Raw genomic sequence first — 20124 nt, 5'->3', positions numbered from 1 at the left:
TACGTAGTCGAAATATGATTTGAATTTCTTCAAATGATTAGATGGTAGAGCGTGTCTGTGTGTACTCATGTGGGGTTGGGGCGGTCCTCGCGGCACAGGGTGGAGGTTTGCAACGACAGTTTGACTTGTGGTCAGAGTATGTTGAGCATTTGGATGTTATCAGTGTGCGTCCTGTTTGTCACGTTGCTGGTTACTGCACAAGACGTTCTTCTCGCAGACGTTGTTATTCTCTCTCTTAAAGGCTCACGAAAGCCTATTAAGAATCTACTGTATGTAATGATGTCGATCATCAGAAATCAAGAAGATGAGCCCTTTGGTCCCTAGTGGTTACTTGCCATCATGCACCATGTATGTTTGTTTGACAATGGTAATATACGTAAACATACGCTAAGGATTATTATTCCCGCACATCTATTGAACAATAACTCAAACATCTTTGTTGCTTCCATATTTTTCGTTTGAATCGTGTGTTTTGTCCAGCGTTCCTGTTCACCTTGTGTTTGAGTGTCCTAGGGTTTGGGAGGGGGAGGAGAGGATTCTGGGATCCCTAGTTAATGAAAGGTAAACACTGAGGTGAGCCAAAGAATGCAGGAGTCTCCCTCTCCTTTCGGATATAGGCTTCATTCTTTTGACTCCTACTCACATGTATTTTGTCCTTCTACTGGCAAATTATTTTCTTCGCAGGGGGGGAACATTTGTATGATGGTGCATCTTTGTAACATTTTGTTTTCATGCGGGCCGATTGCATTTCAATGTCATCATCCCTCAAGTTTGGTTAATTCAACATTTTTCAGCCGCCTGCTAATACTAAGATTTTAATTTGTGTGGTTGGTCAAACTCTCAGAATTCTGTAGTCAGTCAGCTCTGTGCGGCTTGGCCAGTACGCCGATACTGGCCAAGCCGCACTGTCAGCATGCCAATCCTCCACCACGGCCATTACCATGTGCCGTGTCAGCGAGAGGGACAGAGACTGTGACAAGCTATTTGCTCGGTAAAGCAGCATGTGGAGACAAAACAGGCGACACAAGCAGATCAACCACCGTTTGTTTGAGTACGAGTGTCTCTCCTCGGGCCCGCTTCCAAATGGCAGATTATCACGCGTGTTTTGTTAATCTTCAAAGCTACAGCAAACTTTTTCCGCTGCTCCTCCCGACGCTGCGATGCGCGCGGGTCATGTACTCTCAAGTCTGTACGCAGAGGCCAGTCAGCGTCAGTGAGAACACACTTTGTATGAATATCTCCATTCAAGTGCTCTGCCTTTAGCAGGGGGCCATTAGAGATACCCCAGGGAATGCCAGGGAAGGGTAATGGAGGATATAGATTGAACTTGCGACCATCAACAAAAATACCAATTAGAAATGCATCAGCAAGCAGCGCGCAATAGAGCCACAGCACACTGACAGTTTGGGGATTGATCGAAGGCAAGTATTTGACTCGGATAGTTGAAGGAGTCTTAATGGAAGTCTTTGTTCAGTCACGTCAGCCTTAAATATAAGATTTCAATGTTTATTGCTGTTTCCGACCATATGCTGGTTTGATCTTGTGTCATATTGACTCACTTCATCGTGGAATTAACAAAGCAAAACCTCCCGATGCCACAGCGACAGCTATATGAGAGGAAAGGTCTTAATTCGCTGATTGCAATTCAGCCTCCCATCCTAGCAGTCTGCTGTTGTGTGAGGCATTTCCCCCCCCCCCCCCCCCCCCCCCACATGTCAGCTCCATCTCCCTGATAGAGGTGTGAGTGACACAGTGAGTTCATAGTGTTTTCCTTTTCAGTCCTGCTCACAGGCGGCAGCGTTACTCCCCTTCAGGCTGCGTCCTGACCTCACCTCGCCGGGCTTCCCAGCTCCTTCCATTAATCATTTACTCTTTCCCTCCTCTCCATCTCTATCCATCTCTTTCTATGTGCCTTTCCCTCTCCCGTCCTCTCAACTCTCCAGTCATGTTGCTACATCTTCTTCTGGTAAATTACCTTATTATCTTTGTCCTTTCCTCAATATTAAAAGCAAAGTTTTTGAAATAAAGCATGTACCTTATGCAGTTTATGGCACTTTCAAACAATTAATCCACTCGCTACGTAGCTGTCCAACTCCCCCGCACACATTTAGAACAACTTTCTTTTTTTTTGGCCTAATGAAAATTCCTCGTGGATTAGTTCACTGGAACCTGATTGAACGTGTATGCTCAAATATTGAAGATGGTCCTCGCTGTATATGGGCTTCATAATCGCTGCGTGTTTTTCCCCTCTCTGTTGTTTTTCCGAAGCCCTGCGCAGAGGATGAATTATTCAGCATTGTAATGGGTTTATATTTGTCGTTGTTTATCTTACCTCAGTGCCCCCCGGCACCCCTCAGCGCTGACCTCCCACCATCTCGCTCTCGTCTGTCTGTCTGCATAGCGCGGCCCCGTCCACCCGCAGAGGATGCTTCACTTTAATGAATGAAGTCAAGTCATTTGCCAAGGCGCTTAATGGCACATAAAGCCCCGCTGCTAGGCTTGATTAATCAGGGAAAGTGTTTGGCTGTGACACACAGGGCCGTCCTCAGCAGGGGCAGCGGCCTGATCACTACACTCTCCTTAGTGCCGGGGTCCCTGTCTTTTCCTGCCTGAGCCGTCCGGAGGCTCGGGCTGCTCTCCTGTGGGGGCGATTGCAGAGCGAGAATCCGCTTGGCTTCGCTGTGGACTGGAGCGGGACGATGACGATGATGACGATGTTGATGGTCCTACATCTGAGTCAAAGACAGGTGTCTGGGATGTGTGTTGCTCTTGTGGCCGGCAGCTCTGTCGTGAGTTGGGGAATCAGTGGATGCAACTATTAGATTTTTTTTACCACTGTAAACAGGGTTTGCTGCTATTGATGCATCCAGCCTCATCGTAAGATTTCAATAAAAAAGGGAATAGAATAATTCATTGCACAGGCAGTAAATCATCCAGGCCAATAGCAGTCGTTATTAACATATTGCTGATGTGGTGTAATAAACAGAAATTGCAGAACAGCAATGTGAAACTATGTTTGAGGTACCTGTGTAGTTTGTGTGTCAGAGGGCACATAAAAAGTTACACTGTACAATGTGGTGGGAGTCTAGTGTATTTTTTTTAAACTAGGGGCATCAAGATTGCTCATTTAAATGATGCCTTGATGTTGAATATTATTTGTAGTATGTAGTTAAACATTTATTTTACTTAAGGCTTTAACAATGATTTAAGCTCAATGGCCTAATAAACCTGCTGCATGTTGCTGAGTGGTATTGGAGTTGACTTTTTTACCAGGTGGTTGACTTTGTTCTTGCGCTTGCTACTGTCACTGCCTTCTTTTGTCATTAATGCTGGAAAGGTACTTACCATGGTGAGTCTAGAAAATAACCCCAAAAAATGAGCTACACACTACTCCAAATGAGCTACACAAGAGGCACAGGTAGATTCTCAGTGACACTTGTATGAAGAAACATACTTCATTGACACATTCAAAAGGACAGGGGAAAAGAAACATTTATCAGCTTTTCCAAACCGTTTCTGCTATTTCACCCATAGGGAATTTAAAATACTCACTTGTGTTCCCCCTATTGCTTCATTGTTCTTTAAAGTGTCACTTGCTTGAAAGCAAAGTGCTATAAAGACACGCAAGCTCTAGGTGGATCCTTACAAAGTCCTTTTTACGCAATTATTCTCTGCTGGGAACACACCCACCTCAGTTTGAATTTTTTTCAGAATATCCAGGAACAGTATTTCCTATTTCCATACAGTATTTCAACTAAACTGTGAGTAAGTTTACCTTCACACAGGAAAAAGTGTAAATGAATTTATAGAAATGAAACCTAGTTCATACTCTGCGGCATAGTATGCTCAGGTGTCTTTCATCTTTTCTCTGGTATGTTTTCTGCGCAGCGTCTAGTCCTGTGTAGCTTTTCTCTTACACAGGTATCCGGTCTACTTTAGCCGGGCGGTTTTTGTAGTGGGGTTTTGGGTTCATTTGCAGAAGGAGGTCACAGCAGGGTGCTTGGCTAACTGCGACTTTGCTCGGTGAGAATCCTCAACATTAGAATATGGAAGTTTACAGACCTCATCTCGGGGCTCATCCGCTAGTGCCTTCATCCTCCCCATCTACCTTTTTCCTGTCTCTCTAATCCTCCTTCTTCACTCTCTGTTCCTCACCAGAACCTTTCATCTCTCCCCCTGCTACGCCTCTTGACTATTTTTTCCTCCTTTTCTCTTTTCGTCTGTAATGGTGCTCCATGAAGAGGAGGTATGTTTCTGTCTCTGGGTGTTTGTTATTATATTTTATTCATGTTTTATCAAGTTTATCAAATTTTCTTAAAATATGTGAAAGAACTGTCACACATTGATGATCAGCAGTGCGTTAATGGCTGATAGGGCCACTAGTTCTTGCTCCAGTGCCCCCGGTTTTCAGCCCCGTAGGAACGATATTGCTGTTCCTCACAATCTTTGATTTCAATGTAACATTATTATATTATGTGCTCAACAAGTAAAGAGACATACTCATATGCTATATCTGTATGGGCATATGACATCATAAGCCCCAGTTTACATGTTGGTATGTAGAAGCATCTGCTCTAAAATTGGACTTGAAGCTGCCATAATGAACAGTTTTGTAAAAGCAATAGATCAGATGTGATGAGGTTGCCGGGAGGCATCTGACCGGTGGAGGGTTGGTGGAGAGCAAATTAAGTTCAATCATCTGGTGCCGAGAAACTGCGAATGCTAATGTTAATATCTGTGTGCGTGTTGTGTGAATATGACACTGCTAAGTTCTAACTTTATACGGTGTCAATGTTTTCTTTACAGCTTGTTACGCTGCCTCTAAATGGCCGGAAAATAAATGATTGCAGGTTTAAGTATCCAGGAGTCATTTGACATGCGTCATTTACCAGCGCTAAGTACATTCTTGTACATTTTACAGTGTGTGATAAATACACAGGACAAGACATCTTTTTCTGACTGGATCACTCTCTAACCAAGAAGACAATTTGTATTTATTACTTCCTGTGGGTAAAGATAATTTGTTTCCCCATTGCCAACAATTGAATTTACATCCAACTTCAAAATCTAATTGGGGCAAAAAAGAGAATTTTACCAGTGGATATTGAAAAATATGTGATGGTACAGAAGAAAACTGTATATCGATATATAAAACCAATATCGCAGCACAAGGAAATGTTAAAGGACTGTGGGAGTAAGTTATTACTGTTTTATAGTAACTGACATGCGTTTGCTGAAGAGGTGGCGTGTTCATCACTGGTTGATGTAGCATGTTAACAGGCATTTACAGGATTTTATTATTTCCCAAATAGGTGTGATTGATCTAATTCAGCATAGCCTTGCAATGTCTTGTCACTATGTCAATTAACTTGCCCGATTCAGATCAGAAGTATAATCACGTTCCCTTCAACGGGGGTGAAATGATCTAGAGCTAATCTTTGACAGACAAATCCAATCAGTGAAGCCATTGTCTGTTTTCATCTGAATCCCTGCTGGACTTATGCCATTATAGTAAATTGATTAGCAGTGATCTACTGGTCCCTCATAAACGCTGATCTCGGGAAATCATTTCATGGCTTTGCCTGAAAGCCGAGTTTGCGGTTGAGTAACGAGCGGCTTTCCCTTTCCCCTGCTCTCCTCCACATACGGATCAGTAACAAAGCAGCACAGACTGCTCCTGCCTCCGGCTTCATTGAGCCTCTGACCGCCGAAGCCTCCCTGCGTGTGCAGACACACTTACAGGAGCAGCGAGGAGGATGGCGTCGCTTCCATATATTTGATTAAATTTGACTCGTAGAAGACAAAAACTCTTGAATTTGAAGGAGACAAAAGGTCAGGTGTGGATCTTTTAAGTTCTCCACTTCTTCATTTACTACCCTGCCTCACACACACACACACACACACACACATGCATCTGTACGTCACGGGGAGAGGAGGCAAAGTGGGTGGCGCCTGATCTTTTCAATCATCCCAGTTGCAGTTGTGATTAATGTAAAGTTGACACACAAATTGACATCGCAGATGGGAAGGAAAGAAAAAAACGTTTTCAATTTTCTGCTGTATGTCCTACCTCAAGGGCAAACATCGATACCAATCAAAAAACGTTTGAGCACTGAGTTTGAGCACTTTTACCTCAAGTCCTAATGCAAAGATTATTTAAATTGACCGTTTATTTAAGGACGAGAGCCTTTGTAATGCGGACAAATCTAAATGAGAGATGTCGTGGTGGTGTAAGTCTGATTTATGTGTTATTGCATGCATCAACTCGCCCCTTCATTTTCCCCCAGGCAACGTTTCTCCAAAACATGCATCAGCGTGCTCACCTTTGATACCCTGAAATGTGTATATTTGTTTCACTGAGTCACCTTTCTCTCCCCCCGCTGCCCTCGTGCTTCCATCTTAAGACTTTCTTCACTATATCGGGGCCAAAGGTCACGTCATACAGCTCCTGTGAAATTGTAGGTCAAACCTTTCGGCTGCTGAGCGAGGCTTTGTACGTGTGTGGTCGCACACATGCCGACGCATGTTCACGACGAGCTTTTGTTTCTTCATTCCCACTGACACAAGGAATGAATCCGTTCAGCCCGTCGGAGCCCGTCGTCATCGCTGCGAAGGTATTCCTTGTGGTTACATTCGATTTTCAAGATTAGTAAATACTTCTGTAGTGATGGCGTTGTAGTCCACAGGGGAGAGTGACAGATTCACACAGGTTGACTGTGAAACAAAGCAGAACAGAGCAAATGAGTAGGTTTGTACCTGGACATGTTCAGAGTCGTGCAGTGCCGTGGAAGAAGAACCCCATCGTTTATTCATGCTCTGTTGTCGAGGTGTGAACCGTTTTGTCAAACTTCTCGCTGTTCCGTTAACCTTGTCCACGGGGAAACGTTCTGTCTCTATCTCTTTGGTTTAACATTACTGCCGGGCCGCAGGGGCCACAGAGAGAGAGAGAGAGAGAGAGAGCGAGAGAGAGCGAGAGAGAGAGAGGGAGAGGTAGGAAAAGGATTGAGAGGAAGAGCCTAAACAAACCTGGCCTCTTAGCAAAAAAGACCAAAACAGCACAGCAAGAGTGGAGGAAGAAGAGGGGAAACCTAGGAGGAATGCGGTGAAGCAGAGAGTCCGAAATGAAGGAGAAGGACGGAGGAAGAAAGAGGACAGGCGGGGGGGGGGGGGGGGGGGGGGGGAGTACCTGTGTGCAGAGCCGAAAGGTGTGCAGTAGTCCATCATCCGCCGACAGGCAGACGGGGCTGTCTGGGGAGTTTATTTTTACCTGGATATCAGAGCAGCGTGGATGGGCTGCAGCAGCCTGGCTGCTCCTTCCAGCGGAGGTCAGACCGCTGCTTTCCCGCCGTCACCATCTATGCGTCAACTTCAGCTGCAATGCATCGTACCTTTATGTGCGCATGGTGACTGGTCAATTAGCTAAATGAAAATTCATCTTCATGTAGCTCATTGTCCCTGCATGGTTACCAGACATGTCCTAATTGTAGCTCCTTGTAATAGGTTGATACTTTTTTATCTATAATGGTAAATCTTGAATCTCTGGGTTTTAACTCCTTGTCTGACAAAGCTAGCGATTTCCCTCCATCACCAATATGTCAGCATTGTTCAGTCCGTTTACATTTAAAGAGGATGATAAATTCATTTTTTTGTCATCAATGAAAATGTTCAGCTCTTTATGACATAATGTCATTAATTATTTGCTAGGTTAACAAACAGTATGTCCCATTTTAACTCAGTTCACCATCTTCTAACTGAGCCTGTGTGTTTGTAATACGGTTCATATGCAGTACATCTGAGGAATATCAAAGCCATTTCTAATCAAACAAATCTGCCCCTTACACTGTTTATATTGATTTTAGGGGGAAATTTGAGCATCAAGCACAAATGTACCTAATCTTTTCTCCATTAGTTAAATGCATTACAAACAGCTTATGATTCATGTAAAGTGACTCTGTCCAAATCTACAGGGTGCGTTTAGGAGTCACTGTGATCCACTATTGATCTCACACGGATCAATGTTTACCTTGTATTTATTGACCCTGGTAGATCATCTCTTTCCCCTCTTCTCTAAATTGCTGTTAGTACCAGCACGGACACACTAGAAGAAGAATTGATTTACAAATCAAGCCTGTAATTAATTCTTACTGTGATCAAAGCCATGGGAGGATGTCTATGGCGAGCCTGAGGCACGAGGCTAAGGTGTTATACAGTGCAGTGCCGTCTACATCCCTTATTGCCCCCCCCCCCCCCGCCCCCCCCTCGTTGTTCTTCAACCAGATAGGGTTTTTTGGGGGGCTAAATCTCAAATGTTTCCAGAGGTTGTCCTGACTTGTGTGATTTTTGATGCTCCGAAGCTGGTGTGTGTCTTTCTCTTTGTCATCACCACACATGGTTTCTTGGACTTTTTGTATCCATGCGCGGACTCCTTTATCTTTATTTAACAGGGATTTATCTTTGAATATGAAGTGGGAAGTTAAATTGTCTTTGATCACAAAGCAGTTGTTTGCTGACCCCAAAGTTGGAACTTGAAACTTAATTAAGGATAAGTAAGGGATATGGGACACCTTTACCTTTATTTGATTTACATGTCCATACCACAGTGGGTATTGAACTTGTTCACTCTTACTGTACATTTGTTTGCCTTCATTCCTTAAGTAGTAATGGTCTTGTTCCATGTTTTGCCTGCTTTTCATTCACCTATTGTTGACTGTTTGTACCCGGATAAAGAAACTGACCTACGTCCTCCCACTGTGTTCTTTATCTTCCTTTATCTGCACAGGTTAGCTCTCTATGTGTACGAGTACCTGCTGCATGTAGGAGCACAGAAGTCAGCACAGACCTTTCTCTCAGAGGTGAGTCCCAAAGATGCTCTGTGTATTTGTGTCTACAGCGTGTGTACTTTATGTGTCCACTCTGATACGTGGTCTGACCCTAATACAACGTATCCAGTAAGTGTAGCGGCAAATTGAATTAGCCTGGCCTTACACTGCTGAGCCAACAGGTCATTAGCAGCAGACAGGCTTTTTTATCATTAGTGTTGCATTTAGTGGCACTGGAGCCGGAGTACAGGGAGAATTAAAATGATGAGCCTGGAGCTGACGTCTTCGGGGCTGACATCATTCGCCGAGCCGCTCAGCAGATCCATCTCAGTCAATCTCACCCGCGTCCTCCCTGATTCCTCCACTTTCTCTTTGCGATCACTCCGCTCACAACTCGATCTAACCTTCCACTACTCTCCCGGAGAAGAGAGCCTGTCCTCACTTTAATTCTGCAGAGGTAACAAGCTGATGGGATGAAAATAAGGTCAGCTGATTCCGGTGAATGGCTGAGAATGACTGTAAATTACAATGTAGGAGACAAAGGCTGGGGGCTGGTTGTACAGCTGCCAGAGGAAGAGGAGAACAAAGGCAGGGGGTGGGAAAGGTTACATCATCAGCTGGCACCAATTCCCATCAATCTGACTTGGTGTGCGTCGGCGCACGTGTGCACCCGCAGCGCTCTTCGTCTCCCCGACATCCTTTCCTCTGTGAAATATGGCTTGCTCTTTCTTAGGCTGAAGTGGTGGATGAAAGCGATAGGCGGTGTTGCATTCAAGTGTAGGAACACATTAGCTATGAGTGCAACAAGTATAAACACACCCGGCTCTGGAAAACAAGAGACCGGAAAGGTTTAGATGAGTAGCTAAACTTAAATATGAAATTAGACAGAAAGCTCAGAGGAACAGGCGACGAGAAACAATGCAACTAAATTGATAGCGGAAACAGTAACAACGCGAGTACTCTTAAACTGTAACACAATACACAAGGAGCAAAAGAATTGACAGCAAGAATAACCAGTTTTAAGTAAAATGAAAGTGAAGTTTATTTATCTGTTTATTCATCCTATATCTCAGTTCCCAGTGCAATAAGATCCGTCCCTGCAACACACAAATCTGCCAGTAATCCCGCTGAAAGGCATGTCCCCTGCAGCATGGTCCCAGGAGTGCAAACCACAAGGAGACAGGATATGTGGTCGCAGTCGATGCCTTTTTCCTTTAAGCTTTCCAGGTGAAAGCACATTACAAAGTGTTCCAACCTGTTCTGAACGTTTTTAAGATGAGAAACAGCCATTTAAATGTAAGAATGCAATTACCATCACCATGTGGGAAGTGAATCCTCATTTGTCATGTTGGAAATATATGGAGCCAGTGTCTTCACCAGAACTGCTAACTTAGACTAGACTAAACTAAACATGTGAGGTCATCGCAGAGGAGGTTCCTGACCCCCGGGCCCACAAACAACTTCAAAGCAAAGCATTCCTGTGTCTGATCAGCAGCTGAGGTCAGGACGTTCTGATTTAAAGGGATTCGAATGTTTTTTTGCGTGTGTTCGTAGAGCGGGTTGTACAGAGAGGTCTTTTTGTTTTACCCACATTTACTATTTCAGAGGAAAGGAAATTAAAAGGAGTAATGCAAGTCTGTTTGTGGCGAGGAGAGGTAGACTAAACAATAGAGTCATTGTCCGATTTCAAGAAGCAGACCGCGTGTCTGTGTGTGTGTGTGTGTGTGTGTGTGTGAGAGCTTATGTTTTCCTTTGTATCAGTTGACATCTTCTGAAAACTTGCATCATCCCTTCTCTGGGTGATGCCGGTGCTCATATTAGTCACCAAACTATTCCATGGTGTTAAGGGATGGAATAATGTTTGTCCAGTGTTTCACTGGAACCCTCTTTTGGGATCGAGCTCCTTCCCATTAGATAAGTTGCTACATACTGTGTGTCAGTCTTTCTGTTTTGCAGTCCATAACCATGGCAGATTTACCAGGCAGATATACTAACTTATTTTGGTATTTCAATTGTTATTTAACCTCAGTGACTGGAGACAAGTGTTTGTTCTTTAGCTTTTCAAGTCAAAAGTGAATATATATTAATGTCTACTGTCTGTGAGCTTAAGCTAAACGTTGAATTCCCAAGTTTCCTTCGTATCCTTTTGTAGCGGATGAGCTCACATACAGCGCTGAAGCAAGTCAGAGGCTAGATGAATGCTTTGTTTTGTCTATTTTGCTTTTACTTGTAAACAGATCTGCCATCTTTTATCCTAATCTCTGATCACAAATGAAATCCCACCCAATTCAATAAAAACAGCCAGAATTATAACCTTGCCAGAAAAAACACACGCATGAACATACAACTTTTCACATCTGCATCAAATGACCAAAGATAAAAACGTTAAGATAAGAATGAGAAACCTGCAATGTGTGCAGCTAATTGCAACCAATGTAAATAATGATGACATCAGAGATAGGTCCTCCCTATCTCTTATTAGGGAGACAAATCATGTCAATCAACTAGTTCCTGAATGAAATGAGTCAATGTTATGAGTGAGTGGACAATACAACGTTTACTGAGGTTTGTGTGTCTGAAATGTGTCTTTCTGACCATAGAATGATTTGTTAACCTTGCCAAATGGGTAGAAACCAACCCGATCCAGCAACACTGGCTGTTAGCATAAAGGGAAACCTCCATGCTACACGGCATTTTCTCGCATTTAACTTGTTACCTCACAAAAAGAGGTTTGAATAAAAGTAATTCAGGACGGTATATCGGGAGGGGAAAGTAGGCAATGTTTGAACTTCTCCCCTCGGGTTCTCTTTATGTATTCTCACACTATCAGCTATGTCAAGTGTACTCAACCTAGTTCAAGATTGGATTTAACTACCTTATGTAGGCTTTTTCCCCACTGTTGAGTGTGGCCATTTGGCACAACTATGAGACATTATCGTCTTTAGATGTGTTTTGGGCAAACAGCATAAGGAAAGTGAGACAGAATTGAGGTAACTAAAGGAAAGAAGGACTACATAAAAGTAGTAGCAGTTATGAGAAAGTGGCAGAAAGACAGAGGGTGTGTGGGTTAAACAAAGGTTTGATTGGGCTCCTCAGGCTGGTACATGTTTCTGACCTCAGAGTCTGCACATCTCACACACAAGAGACACACACATTTTTCTCAGACTTGCCTGTATACTGGCTTTATACTGGCTTTTAGGCACAGATCCCAGACCCATTTATCCACTCATGATTCCATAGCATGAAAATAATTATAGAATTACATAATAGCATGTGCTGTGACAATTCCCTTGTTGCACCCTCTATAACCCTGTAAAGCAGGTTATCGTACTTAATGTAGGCTACAATATATCTGGAGCATCTCATTCTCTCTGCTTGTCTAGATCCGATGGGAGAAGAACATCACATTAGGAGAACCTCCGGGGTTCCTCCACTCATGGTGGTGGTAAGTGGTTTTATGTCTAATGATTCAAGTTGCATTCCCCTCCATGCTGTTTTACTCCATTCTTTTCCATTATTAATTTAAAGAAAGATAATTTGCTCCCCTCCTCCTTCAAATTTAATCAATCTTGCTCTCATTAATTGTCCCTAAAAGCTCTTCATCAAGTTGGTATTTGCTAATTGTAGTTTGCTCGCTTAAAGTTGCCTATTGCGATGATGATAATAGTCACACTTATTGCATCGATGCTGAATTACCTGCTTCTTAAATGTCTAATATTTTATCTGACGAGCTTTTATTTTTTAGATTATGCTTGTCTCTGACTGCCTCTGTGTGTGTGTGTGTGTGTGTGTGTGTTGCAGTGTCTTCTGGGACCTTTACTGTGCGGCTCCAGAGAGAAGAGACTCGTGTGAACACTCCAGTGAGGCCAAGGCTTTCCATGACTATGTGAGTTAGCGCTGAGTTAGCTCACCTTGCTCCTTCCAGGCTCGATGGCCCTCTACGATTAACGCAGGAATCTATGACGTGAGATGCATATAATATTGAAGTTGTTGTTTGTCAAATGCATCGTGAAATAATGGGAACGGTTCTGTGGTCAAAATTTGTCTCTTTACACATGCACACGTGTTTTATTTATTTCCCATTAGCGCTCAAATTGGGTGAGAGATGTGTTCGAATTGGTGCTGGTATGCTTTACACCTCACTAGAGTTATCCCTTGCACTTCTTTTCTTTACCGTGGATTATTGAGATGTATCGTTGGAGGTGCACAGGTCAGGGCTTTCTGCCTGCCCCAGCAGGACGGTCCCTCCTCTCCTCTCGCTCTGGCTGGTTGACTCTGTGTTCCTTTAGTCCTGCAGAACCGGTGGGGGTCCTCTTCTCGCAGTGGATGTATGTGCTTGTGTAAATGTGATCTCACACGCAGGTGATGCTACTGGTGCTGGCGATGATGATCAGGATGATGAATAGGCACTCCAAGGACGAGGCAGCTATGTGATGATGTCATACTGGCTGCGAGGAAGGGAGTTGGAGGGCAGCACGACCTCAGCCCTCAGAGACAGCCGCAGGAGAGGGGAGACAAACAGGGGAACATGAAAGGGATAGGGAGAGGAAAAGAGTCAAAAAGACACTTCTTTTTGGGGATTCATTCATGAATTTCTTCTAAATCCCCAAATGTTGAGTAATTTTACTAATGTTCAAAATCAAAGAAACAGTGTTTCATTGTTTCTTCTTATCTGATGAGAAACTGTTGGATTCAGCAATAATCATTCAGAATCTTAACGCTAATAGCAGAGGCCACCAGCAACATCTTATTCTTCCTGCAGGGATGTAATCAGAGAATTATAATTAGACCAATTGTAATTAGACCAAGGTCACTTTCAATCAACTCCTCTAATGCTGCGCTGCTTCTCAAAACCCAATCAGAGGTATTACCCGCATATCTGCTGTTCAATTAAAACAAGATGAGGGGACAACCGCGGCGGCCAACGCTGGGAAAAGAAGCGCACCTTGATTTTATTCTGGTGTCTGTCTTCCAGTCTCCTGACTTTGAGGCTGACAGAGATTTTAATCAGACGTTTTGATGGTAATTATTTTCGGATAGCTAATTACTGAGTATAGTGCTAATTAATGCTGGGGTGATGTAGAAGCTCATTCGCATCAAGGTTGGGTCCCTTCCCTTTGATACTTGATGGGATTGTGACAAGGTTTTGATTTGATTTGCACACTTATCCCAGTTGGAACTACCTACTGTAGATGCAATTCTCTCTATTTATATGTGAACAAGACTTTTTATGTTGTTCTGTACTGTACAATATATATTACTTATCACATCACCAGATTTGAGTGTGTGATTGTCTTCTAAGACATTAATCCAGTGATCTAATGTAAAAAGGGAAAGAAACAAAAGACTGATGAACAAAGTGAAGAGAGATGCAGCGTTATTGATTTCCATCCTCAGACGAGGCTTTTCGGGCATCAGAAAGGCTGTTTAGAGTTCTGTTAAGTGCTTTGTAAATTGTGTTCTTGACATTAAATGAGCGGTTTCCATTTGCAATGGGCCATGAAGTCATAAAAACAAGTTATTTTTAAATTGGTGAGCTTGGGCCCGGAAATTGCCTTATTATAGAAAAAAGTCAGTTGCTGTTGCTTTTCTTTCTCTCAAGAATAAGACATCAATCCGTGAGGGTCAGTTCATGCTTCTGTCTCTCGCGTTCTTGAAGTGGGTTTGAAAGTTGACAGCTGTCACGTAGATGTAACGTGGTATACGGTGTATATACTATACAGTGTATATAGTATAGTGGGACAATGGCCATTGGGTTGGTGGACTGTCGTTGGGAACGTTTTTTCAAGCAAAAGTGACACGAGTCGGAGGTCGTAGCCGTACAACCAAAATTAAAAAACACTGGGTAAAAGTTAATAAAATCAAACACCCACTTGAACACATTAGGTCGGATTTACAGTCTATTTCACTCTTTATGTGATGATTGTTTACTAAAAAAACGTAATGATATATGGAGAAAATGTTCAGTTTACTGAAATAATAAATGTGACCTTTTCGCATTGGCTTCACTTTTCAGAGCGTGTCTTTTGATGATAATAATAATAAATGGAGAGAATTATGACAGTAATCATGTGTTTTGAACAGACTGCCTTCACTACTGGCACCAAACTTGTGTCCCATCTAATTACTGCGAACATAATGTGGCTAAATTAAAGTGGACGGAGAAAGAATTGAGCTTGCTTAAAATTGCATTTGAGACCCACGGAAACAAGATTGAGCACATAAACTACATTTTGTCTACTACATTATGTGGTTGTAGGAGGTGCGTGAGTGTGTACGGCTTATTGAGGATGCAGAATAATTTAAAAAATACCGTACTGAATATTCTTTAGTAGATTAGTCTAGCAAACAAGGCTGGAGAAGCAGACTTTTGGTGGTACGGCTGATGAGTTTGGATCTACTGATGGAAAACCTCTACTCAGAAAACTATCTCACTCCTTATTTTAGGAGATTATCAGTGTCCAACACGCACTGGCTGAGCCTCCAGATAAGAATGTGCTTATTAACTGAAGACGGTCGGTTAAAAAATGAATCCTCCCTGATGAATCGCAGGATTTTGTAAACAAAAAGGGATCATTGCAAATGAAACTGAAATCTGCAGGTGGCTCGTCTTTTGTAATTTAATCACCATTATCACACTGTTTTTGGACTTTTACCTCCAGGTTTGTCTAACAGAACAAAGGATTACCCCCCAAAAAACAAGGGTATCAATGATATTCAGTCAACCAAAAGACAAATTGAAACACATTAGGAAACAATTCCAAATGGTAGAGTCACCCGGGAATGCAGCCTCACAGGGGGACAAGCCAGAGTTTTCTATTGCATGTTCTTCTAATAAATCCAAACATTGGCTATTTTTTAGAAATAGACACACAAACAGTGGAAACCTCTAAAATATCAAATTTACAAGGATAAGGAAGTAGCTGAAAAATGGAAAATGAGGACTGTATCACATATATGCTTGAAAAACTACTGAAGCAAAGAATGGAGTATGATATAGTTTTTATTAGGGCTCCTATATTATGGCCATATTGTGGACATACTGTGAGCTGTTTTGAGTTCATATATCCATCTCACTCCTGAAAGGAAAACATTATGGGGTCCTCACTAACAGGTTGGCGAAAAGTGTTAAAACTGCAATGAAAGCTGGTGTCACTGCATCCCACTGACTGCAGCCAGCAGCGTTACCGGGGAGCATTCAAAGGAGAGCCTGGTATCGTCGTGTGTCATCGCTGTGGGAGATAGTAGGCGCACAACAGTTAGAGGGGAAGAGGAGATAAAGAGGCAGCGCCAACAGCAAAGGCCCTTTGATAAAAATGCTCTGTCTCTCGCTGCCAGATCTTACATTCATGCATGTAAATGTATTCACTCCGCTCAATTTAACAGCAGCACGCATATTCTGTCTTGATTGTGCAGCTTAAGGATACGCACATTTGTAAATATGTAGTAGCAGGCAAGACTGTGTAATTCATCAACAGCCTGATGCACCCTGGGAAAACAAGTGCATAAGTACGGTCTGTGTGTGGAGGGAGGACAGGAAGGTGCAGCGAACTAAGCGGATAACATCTCCTGCAAAGAGACACATGTATTTTATGAATGTGTGCTGTTAAATTAAACACAAGGACGCTAGTACTGTACACACTTTGTTTCTAATCATAAAATGGGTTTTTACTTCTGATTCACTTCCCTGTATTTACTGATGTTCTTAGTTTCTGTCTCAAGAAACTTTTACACAAAGTAAGGAAATTTGGCGAACGTTTAAAAATGTTTAAAATCCAAAGTTCCTACATACAATAATTAGCTCCCAGAGCTAATAAAATCAATATTCTACCTCTACAACCCAACTTCCAGCTCTGCGTTATTGACTGTGGGACCTTCTTTCTTGAAGTTGTCTTCTCATGAAAGGAGTACTGGAAATATTACAAAGCATGTGGCAAACTATCACGTGTGCTCAGTCATTGCCGGCTGCAATAATTACAAAACAAAACAGGGTAAGATTCGTCGTGGATCAGCATAAAGCAAACAAAGACAATGATCGGCTGGATGCTGCGGCATTAAACGCAAACTGGCACTCGACAACCTGCGTGTGCACATGAAGAGACGGAGACCTAGAAAAAGAGCCAGTGGTGGCTTTAAGTATTGTGGGTAACCAGCAGCCAGTTGAGAGCCAATGGGGGCTACGGGACCCCAACTCTGTTTCCAGGGAAACAGAGCCCTTTCTCCTCCTCTGCCCCCCTCCTACCTCCCCCATCCCTCCTCTCTCCTACATCTCTGTTCATGTCTCTCTCTCACATGCTCACATGTTGGTTATTGGAAGTGTTGAGGAGGAGGGAGATGTGGAGGTGACTCACTTTAACATCATTGCCATGGCAATGCAGAGTGAGCCGCGTGTAGAGAGGGAGTGAAGGGAGAAAAATACCTGGAAGTTAGTAAAATGGTTGTCACAATCACAAAACATTACAATCTCCCCCTCTCTGTTTCTACCCTTTTCCTCCCCCCTGCTTGTCACTCTCTACTCTGCTTCATCGTGTCTGTTTTACATTAGCAGGTTTTTCCTCTCCTCTTATTCCTCTCTGTCCCTGTTCTTCTGGATTTTTCTTCTGTTCTGTTATGTCCCTTCCTCTCCCCCTGGCCTGTAGCGCCCGGCCCTCTGGCCTCAGAGGAGCGTGTTTCCCAGCACTGCGTAGCGCTGAGTCATGTCACATGCGTGTTTGGACATGAAAGAGGTGGAGTGTTAATGCGATGTTGACATATGCACGCCTTGCTGCTGCAGCGGCAGAGGAGGGAGCATACAGCAGAGAGGGGGAGGGGAGAGGTTAACTGAGGACAAGGGGGGACAAAAAGGTGAGGATGAGAACGAGCTCTTGCAGAGCCGTGCGCTGCGGCGGAGTAGTTTCCAGTTTTCACCACAGTTATTATTATGGATTATGAAAATAAAAGGCTTAGTCGGGATCATCGACTGCGTGTCTGCAACAGTCTCGAGGAGAGGTGATATAGTATATAATCTAGTGTATCATAGTATACTAGATCATATACTATATACTACTAAAGTATACTTTGCTATACTTTCACACCTGGCAAGCTTCATGAATTCAAACCTGAATCAAAGTTGATATTTTCTAAAATCTTTAAGAAAGAGGATGAAATATTGCCGTTTGAAATGAGTCCAAGTCAGAACTGCTCATTAGACATTGTATAATTCAGCATCAAGTCTCCCCGGTTTCATCCGAGAGGGAAGTTGCAGTGGTTTACACGGTAGCAGCATATATGAGGGATTATAATACGATTGAGCTGTAGAAGTTACAGCAGGACTGCAGAGGGAGAGCAGGAGAAGAAAGCTGACACAACCAGCACATTATCTCTTTGACTCCTTCTAACCTTTGTGGGGTTTTATAAATGCTTTTTCTTGGTTTTTTTCTTATCTCGCACTGTTTCTTGTGTGCACCGGTAGTAGTACATGGACTGCAAGGTAAGACATAGAAAGTGACTTGTCACTAGTTCTCCCTGTGGATCGGACTGATGAGTCTTTGTATCAACGAGCCTGCCAATTCTCCACAATCTGCACAATTGCGCTGACGTATTTTAAAAGAACTGGATCGTTTCAGGGCTAAAGACTGCACAATGTGCGGCTTTCAGGTGAATCGCTGTCTTTGCATCGATCTGGCAGATGGAAAAAGACCCTGACAGAGTCCCCTCGTCGTCCCGAGTCATGGCTTCATCTTCCTCTGTGTCTCTCCACACTCTCTCCGATGTGTTCAGTCCATCTCTCTTATCTCCCCCATGTCGTTGAACCAAGTGAGATAGTGTTGGGAGAACTGTGGCTCCCCGGTGACGATCATTTTCACCTCTGTGTGTCAGAGATAAACAAAACATGACCACCCCCCCCCTTCCTCTTTCACTGCCACCCACCATGCAGCTGATACCCCCCTACCTTTAATCCTCCAGTCAACACATAGATTAGTGTTGCGCTGCCGTGTTGGTAATCATCTGTAATGTTTTACCAGCGAGCGCCTCCTGAGAGGGGAAATTCTGTTGAGCGGGTTGAAGTGAGGCTGACCATTCTTCTTCGTCTTCTTGTTAAAGGAAAGTTCTGGTTTGGTTCTGATTCAACGCCGGTTGTGTCATGGTGAAATGATTAACAGTTGGTGGTATTTGTCTTAAGTGACCTTTGAGAAGTTTGGAGGAAAGCCTCTGCACCTCGTGGGTCAGGACCCGTAGCTGGTGGTACATCCATTTCACTTCACCTCTTCATCCAATGTTTCAACTGCTTTCTTCTTGGCGCAGAAGTAACATTTATTATCTTCATCCCGCTGGATGATTTCAATCAGTGCGAAATGCACTCAGCTGCAAATTGTACTCTTTCTGAATTCTCCTGTCTCACTGGAGAGCCCACGGACACGAGCAATGATGTTTTACATGTTTGTGATGTACATGGTACAATTCAATGGCTTTTTTTGGAAGACATTATAGTTTTTAGAAAACGTTGCTCAAACTAAAATGTGCATTGGTTGGAGCCAGTTTCAGTCAAAGATGTATACAGATTTAACACTGTAGTGAGTGTTGACAGCAGCACAGAAATATATGCGGGATTGCCTCAAAATAAAAATGCTTTTACTTTTACAGCAAGATATTGTTAGTGCGCGTAGATAACTGGCTGGGCTTCCACATGGCCTGTTTTGGTTAAAGAAGGGAGCTTTGAATGGTGATTTTAAGCCTATCTGCCTTGATATTGAAAAGTGAGTTTGGCTCAGGATGAGACAGCGGAGCGTGTTGATCTGTCTCTGGTCGCCACAGGAGACTTTGAATAATACATGGTTAAAAGCAGAGCGCACCCATTCTCATCTCTACTGCACGCTGCTAAAACTCTTCTTCTATCTCTCTTCTCTTTTTCTGCACTGAGGCTTGACCTTTTTTTGTAATTAAAATCCCTTCGTTACAGAAATACTTTAGTTGTGCTTTTGACTATGAATAAAATATACATCTGTGCATATACACCAATGCAGAAATCCATCTGCTTATTGTGTTTCCACTCTCACACTTTAATGTGAGTATGTGAATGTGTATTTGCTCGTGACTGCGTGCGTATTTGTGTGTGCAGACTGGTAGCGTCTCTTCTTTCCATCCCCCCTCCCTTTTTCAGGAAGTGGACTAATGGCATTTGAGAGGATGGATGGAGTGTGAAAGAGGGGAAGAGGGAGGAGTGACACGGTTCCTTCCTGTGTGGTGTGTCATATGTAGATCCTGTTGTACTGCATATGGCCTTGAGACTTAGTGGCAACCCTTCCGCACACATTTTATTATTAAA

At 43.2% G+C, this 20124-nt stretch overlaps 1 protein-coding gene across 2 annotated transcripts in view; it reads left to right on the top strand.

Annotated features, from left to right (window-relative positions):
- The window catches only part of ssbp2a (single stranded DNA binding protein 2a), a 39814-nt gene that overhangs the window by 8308 nt on the left and 11382 nt on the right, over positions 1-20124 (top strand). Inside the window, exons 2-4 of one of the 2 annotated variants that reach the window (XM_037482634.2) lie at positions 8780-8852; positions 12203-12264; positions 12621-12705. In XM_037482634.2, coding sequence (XP_037338531.1) covers positions 8780-8852; positions 12203-12264; positions 12621-12705 — 220 coding nt within the window. Of the gene's footprint in view, positions 1-8779; positions 8853-12202; positions 12265-12620; positions 12706-17590; positions 17664-20124 lie in introns of those variants that run through there. The other variant, XM_062562369.1, reaches the window with a different exon arrangement.

Source organism: Pungitius pungitius, chromosome 5 (genome assembly GCF_949316345.1).
Source record: "Pungitius pungitius chromosome 5, fPunPun2.1, whole genome shotgun sequence".
Classification (NCBI taxonomy): domain Eukaryota; kingdom Metazoa; phylum Chordata; class Actinopteri; order Perciformes; family Gasterosteidae; genus Pungitius; species Pungitius pungitius.
Note: the sequence above shows the minus strand (reverse complement) of the source record. Positions and strands in the feature narration are given on the sequence as shown.